Source organism: Olea europaea, chromosome 11 (assembly GCF_002742605.1).
Source record: "Olea europaea var. sylvestris chromosome 11, O_europaea_v1, whole genome shotgun sequence".
NCBI classification, from domain to species: Eukaryota; Viridiplantae; Streptophyta; class Magnoliopsida; order Lamiales; family Oleaceae; genus Olea; species Olea europaea.
This window is the reverse complement of record NC_036247.1, coordinates 29341944-29349154: the sequence shown is the minus strand read 5'-3', so window position 1 is coordinate 29349154 and position 7211 is coordinate 29341944. Positions and strand designations below refer to the sequence as shown.

General features: G+C 32.5%; 1 protein-coding gene across 1 annotated transcript; it reads right to left on the bottom strand.

The window, feature by feature from the left end:
• Window positions 1–3399: 3399 nt before the first annotated feature.
• On the bottom strand, window positions 3400–6482 carry LOC111404676 (NDR1/HIN1-like protein 1). Its single transcript, XM_023033449.1, has 2 exons — window positions 6393–6482; window positions 3400–4457 (listed from the first exon to the last, which is right to left on the bottom strand). The coding sequence occupies exons 1-2, from the start codon at window positions 6480–6482 to the stop codon at window positions 3723–3725; spliced, it is 825 nt and encodes a 274-aa protein (XP_022889217.1). The 3' UTR covers window positions 3400–3722.
• Between the last annotated feature and the right edge of the window lie 729 nt (window positions 6483–7211).

Genomic DNA, 7211 nt, shown 5'->3' with positions numbered 1-7211 from the left:
GACATAACTTGTCACTTTTTTTTTTTTTTAAAAAAGGAAAAAAAGTGACATTCTTCAATTACTTTTAAAATTTGTGAAAATTATAAACCTGTTTTGCAATAATTTCTATTATTTACTGTTTTGTTATGTTAATTTTTCGAGTTTAAGGTTCACCTCTTTGTCTAAGTTTTTTTATATATTCACAATTATTATATCGTGGTGTCACTTCTTATAAAATGTCACACGCAATCAATTTTTAATAGAACAACCCAACACCTTCGACAAAGATTTCAATTTGCTTATAAGAATTCCTTGAACCAATAATTAGATGTTAATTTTATTTTTTGTTGTATTAAATGTGAATTAAGGTTCCATGATAGAGAAAGTGACACGATGTGTCACTCTTTAACAAAAACGTCTTACATTATGTAATTTGATTTTACACAATATTTGTTTACCTTCAAAATACTTTTCATCTAATTTTCTCGGAGGACCTGACTTTTGAGTAAGTTGCCCTTCTACATATAAACCCAACTTCGACCCCAATTTTAAGATAGGCCTCGAACAATAATATTAGGACAGTCCAGTCCAGTCCAATAGGTAGGTCCAATATATTTTCCATTGTTGACGTGTCCAATTCAACTTGGTTCAAGATCTTGACAAACTAAAACTTGGGCCGATCCCGGGGTCCAAAAGTAAATTAAAACTTTCTTATTAAACAATAATAATTTGTACATGATGATATATGACTTTTTCGGATGTAAAATTATGAAAATTTTTGATGTGACGTCCTCGTAAAATTTTCTAATAAAATGATGTAGATTATATTGAGAAATTTATCGTGCAGAAATAATGAATATTAATGAAATAATTGAAGTTTTTTAAAGAAAGACTAGTTAGACACTTTGTTTTAAGAAGCACGTTTGATACACCTTTAACTATTTTCAATATCTATTTCAACCATTCGATATATCTATAATGTATTCTCGAAGCGAACTTCGAGATGATGTAGGTGATTTGTGGATTCAACTAGCGTATGATTATCGAAGAATTTTTAAGATTGGTATGTTAATCGAAATTCTCAAAATATTAGTTTGAAATGACCTGCTTTGAAAGCCATAACATTTGCTGTGGTTGGCCGTTTTGTGCATGACTAACAATTAGAAAATTAGGCCATGAGTACTTTGAAATGGTGTTAAGAAATCAATATTTCGACTTCGTTTAGCATCCCATATTGACTTTGAAAATTGACGCAAAAACATAAAAAATTTAATGGTGATAAAAAAAAAAAAAAAAAAAAATGAATTTACCTAAACGTTGGGGGGTCCGTGACCCATGCCACCCCTGTATCTAACGACACTGAGCCCGTTATAAACTATGTCAGGGAAAACTAAATGGCTTTGAAGTGTGAAGGACAAGGTGTTGATATAACTTTTAGTACTGCCCACTCTCCATATTCCCAAATAATAACTTTCAAGGACAAGGTGCTTTACTCATTTGTGGGTAGATAAAAGAGCATTGAAATTAAAGTATACTATTGTTGCAAGTCCCTTTCTATGATACAATTATGTATTAATGTAGGTAGAAATGGTGGTAGAGTGAAAAGGACCCCACACACAAAGGCATGTGAAAGATAGACTCTCCTATGAAAGTCCATCTTTTAACTGAGTCTGTTTGGAAGTAATTTTGAGAATTTATTTTTTGATCGTTAGAAGAAAAGTAAGGTCCATCTGTGAAAGAAAAAGTCTAATATGACGGTCAAAATAGTGAAACAACGATAAAAAAATTAATTTTTTGAGGAAAAAAATCACTCCCAAATATGCTCACTGTAAGGCTCAATGGCAAAGTACTCATATTTGAGATTTTAAGAATCCTATCGGAAGTTCCGCCAAATGGACCCTCCTTCAGAAAATTATTCTATAAAAAATAAAAATCTTGTCAAATGTGCCTTAAGAAAGATGTAAATATATGATTCCAAAACTATATATATAACATCACAAAGTTGAAATAGGTGGATATTATCATGTTTATCAATTCCCACTTGGACATATTGCATCACAACAACCAAATTGGGCCATACTCGCAGGGAGAATAGCCTCCAATGTTGACATTAACATCATACACAACTTGTTTGTTTGTAATTAAAATCCAACTGTAATTTAAATCAAAGTCAAACAATCAATATTAATCACATCTTTTATAGATTTCAGAACTTTTTGAAATATGAACTTTTCAATCACATATTTCAAAAAGTTCTATCACAATCCACTAAAAATATCTAATTTTAATCCCACCAAGCACCCTCATAATATATTTAGTACATCTCTCTTTATCTTCTATGAAAAGTGTATTCCAAGGAACTAAAGTTTTTCAAAAAATATTCTTTTTTGTTTTTGTTTTTTTAAGGTACATATGCTACCAATAATTAAAAAAACTATGGACCTATGTCTACCACAAATAATTAGTGTCTAAACAATTCTGTAATTCCATTCCACCTTTAGCAAAAAGTAATTATTCCTTTCAAAAACATACTTTTCTATCAGTGAACAAAATTCAATTTTTGCTAAATTATTTAAGCAGAAATTAATGTACTTTGTGCCTATATGTCATTTTTTATTATTCAGTTCCATATTTTTGACACCTTTTTTAGTCCCATAACTAGTGCTAGCACGAAATAGTACACTTCGAGGGAGTGACCCATCAACAGGTTCAAAAAAGGAGTGTGAAAGTTCGGGGCTGCTATTTGAACAAACCTTGGATGCCCAAGGGACTTTTTCCGAAAAAGTAATAGTTATCTTCATCGTTTCACTTTACTTCATAGCCGTCAAGTACAAGTTTCACAAGATTACTGATTCCCACCTTAGTACTCCACCAAGTTGTCTAGGGAAAATTAAATCACCAATTACGGGCTAGTAGGAATGGTAAGTACATCGATTTTGAACTACGAAAATGAATAACTGAAAATAAATTTTAAGAATTTATTCCACCAATAACACATCGATGTTAATAATTTGATTTAAATAAATAAATTCAGAAGAAGTCAATATGAATACACTACAGAAGGTCATAGTTTGGCAGCTACATATCACATGGCATGTCCAGTTTCTATTCCTAGATTCAACAAAAACAGATCAGATGCTCCTTGAACCTTATAATAAAATATTGTAAAGTAGAACCATATCTAATTGAAAATTAATTACAACATTCAAGAAAAAGTGTAAACACTAAGAAAGCAAATAATAAACCTCTTCTCATCTAAAATTATTAGTAATTTTTTTAGGAAGAATAACACTGAGTTCCACGAAATATATAAATGAGAAATGAGTAATAATTACGAATGTGCGATTGAAATTAATATTTGAGCTCGCGGAATGCAAAAAAAAAAAATTATTTATATTCAAGCGGCCAAACGGGGCATAATAACTTTTCTATAAAACACGAGAAATCTTATCAATCTTTAATGCAAGATAATGAAGGAAAGTGACATATTAACTTCCCACTAAATACTCACTTGACTTTACTAATCAAGAAACAATTATTGAACATTTTTTTATACTTTCTTACAATTGTAATTTTGCTTCTTAATCTTATTGATCAGCAAAATGTACAATTCATCGCCCTATAATCATATGCTTCACGGAAGATTAATTAAAACCCAAAAAAAAAAAAAAGTAGGAAAAAAAATTTATTAACTGCTGATAGAGAGAATATAAGTTGGCTTTTATTCTTGCAGATCACACGATTCACACGCTGACTCTACAACCCTGTGATAGCTGGTACTTAACTGCGGTGCCCACGACAATTCCAGTATTCCGGCTATTTCCGATCGGAATATAAGCCGGACAGGAAACGTGGAGGTGGTACCGGCCGGAGACAAACGATCCAACTTTCCATTTAACACGGCCATCCATCTTGAAAACCATAAAAATAGCCCCATTAGACTGATCCTGGCTCAAGGCTAGACCATTGTACGGCGCCACCGGCACGTCGTTCCCGTAAACAAAAGGTGACCAGATGTTTACGTCCTTGTGGCCCTGATACACCGGAGGTATGATGGTATAGTAGGTCACTTGCTGGCTGTGGTAGGTGGCGTAGACGTCTAATTTGTCGTAATATATGCCGATTCTGGAGTTGGGGTTGCGAGAATTGATGGTGACTTGGATGGAGGTGGAGATGATATTGGGAGCGGAGACGTTGAGTAAAAAGATGGTGGCGTCCTGGAGGATGAACCGGGGTTTCTTAGGCTGGAGGATGGCCCAGACGATGAGGACGACAAGGAGAATGATGAAGCTTAAGATAAGGAAGCCGGCGCAGCACTGCCGGATGCGCTTCCTTCGCCTGTCCTTGTGGAGGCTGCACTTTTCAACCGCCATGGCGGTGGCGGTGGTGGTAGCGGTGGCGGTGAGTGTAGACGAGGTTTCTAAGAGGAAATTGTGAATTGTGAGTAGTTTGGCACATTGCTTGTCTATATAAGTGAGCTAGAGTAGGGGGGTCTGCATGTTTGTGTGATTCAATGTGCCGTGTTAAAAACGCCTTGTGGTGAAATCAGAAATGATATGTGCGACTTTTAGCCCCCGTTTGAAACCAAAGTTTGGATAAAATGTATTTTTAAATAGTAATTTTTGAAAGAACGTGGGATTAAAAAAGAATGAATTTTTTTTTTTTTTAATTTCTGTGCAAACTGCTACATTAATAGGTTCAATGACAGAAATTTTTAGCGATGGTGACACGTGTCATTTTTTTATTTGACAATTAGAAAAAAAATTGCTACACGTGAGTTTTATATAATGTATTACATAATACTACATGTTAGTGATGTCACTCTATAATTTGTTAGTTTAAAATACAGTTAATTTTTTCATCCAATCTTTTTCTTCCACATTATTTTATGTAATTTTTTATGTACCATTTTTATGTACAAGTGGCATAATCTCAAAAAAAAAAAAAAGAGAGAGAGAGAGAGAGAGAGAATCCGCCAGACAGGTGTTGTGCCACTTGTCACCCAATCCTGTCAAGTATCTTTGTTCGTGTAGCTTTAATCCTTATTGAATAGCTATAAATTAAGCAATTCAATTAAAAAAGCTGATTAAATTTTAAGTTAAAAATCAATAATAATTTTATTTATATGTTTAATGGGATCATAATTTTTCAATCACATATTTCATCATTTTTTATCAAAATTTATCTTTTATCTAAACTAAATAGGGGTTAAGTGTAACTTTTTGAATAGCTCTGAATTTTAGAATGGTACAATTTTAACATAAATTTACGATTATTTTTCTTAGTTGTCGAGTATTATCTTATTGTTAGCAAAAATTAGTTTAATAACCGGATTGAAAGCACCACTTGGTTATAATAATAAAAATAATAATAATAATAATTAAAGTTCTTTTATAATATGTATGAGTGGTGACAAATCATGTGCACACTTACGAGAATGATGGATATGGGTCACGACTTTTTGAATCATTCAACTAATTAATCACAACTTTCTTCCTTCATTTGTTACACACTAGCATTCCTACTTGAATAATTAATAAATTATTCTTAAAATAACAAAAAGAAAATCAACAAACTCAACACTATATCCTCTATTTAGCATCTTATTGAAATCCACTCGTCTAAAAATTTAAACTAAAAAAAGAATTTTTATATTTATGTTCATATATCGATTGAATTAAAAGTCAATACACGTGAATCGGAATCTCCATAAGCTCATACTGTACTATGCTTTATTTACCTTTATACATTACGTGTATACAATCGATAAAAAAATAAATAAAATTAAAAATAACATTTGCTAATTAATTAGTTTTGATATAAGTATTTAGCGCTGATTTGGAATTGTTTAAAATATTATTAAAAAATTGATGTCAAAATCAACAATTAACTACATATTTTACGGGACTCATAACTTTTTATCATTTGTTCAGACTTCAATTGCGCATGTTGGGTTTTTTGATACCCAATAATCTCGGGCGATGATGTTAAACAATGTCGGAAAGTCGGATTAGATTTCATAGGTTTCAGTCGATAATTGAAATATTTATTAATACACTCGATTTATTGGCTCAACACGAAAAACAACTTGAGGGTTATTTAAAACAACTTAATATAGTTTATGTTGCTCACGACCGATTTACTTATTGGATGGCTCACTTTTGTGTTCCGCCCCTTTAACCATTAGTTGGTCTACGAGCCCACTATATTAGTCCACTACTATTACACCCTAAAACTATATATATTGGCCTCATTGTTTAATAAGCCGTGTGTGTGCAATTGAAGAAAGAGGCAGCCGACTTTTCTCTTGTTATCTCTCTTGAGCTTTGAAATTGAACCTGTCTTCCTCTAATCTTGGTTATTCATTGCAGCCACCATATTGTATTATTTGTGAACACATTGAGTTAAGCAACCGAAGTAAGAACTGTTGTTGGGTTGGAGCCATACTTGGGTGTATTTGATAAGGTTGAGATTGGTGAAACTGAATCCGAAAAATCCACCATCGGAGGTCGATTCTTCAACAGCACACTTTATCAATTTTGATTAATATTTGTTAAAATTAAAAAATCTATCAAACAATCCCTTCTTTTTTTTGGAACGATTTAATCAAAAGAAAGATTATTGAACCTAGACCTTGTGTGTGTGTCTGATGGAGATTGGAGTATGGAATTGACACGTTATATTCTAGATTGGGGCCCACTTAATGATCAAGAGAACGGGAACCTTTCAGTTCAGACTACCGGATTCGAGTTTGTATATACACCTTTTATTTCATCAATGTATCATGCCACTCAAAAGTCAAAAAGGAGATTTCGACATGCTCCACGATGAGGGCTGAGATGGATACATTCATATTTATTTCATCCATATATTATGCTATTCAAACAGGGACTTTTAACAGACCCTTGTGATAGGGGCCGAGGCAAAAATTTGAGGAATCGACAAATTATTATGAATCAAATAACTCATTCTAAGTCAAAAAATCAACTATACTCTCGACAAGTAAAGTGACAGGGAGTTTATGTATAATTTTGTATTGTCCTTGTTCTGGTAGCCATGAATTAACTTATCACGTTGTGTTGAGCAGTCTAATCAATATGAAGATAGAACAGTTGTGTTCGTTTATTGGAAAACGCGTTAGATAGAAACATGATAAAATTAATAGAACCATAGTGTGACATATTGACTTTTAATTATTGAAATAGGATTAGTTAATGCTCTTTTTCTACCTA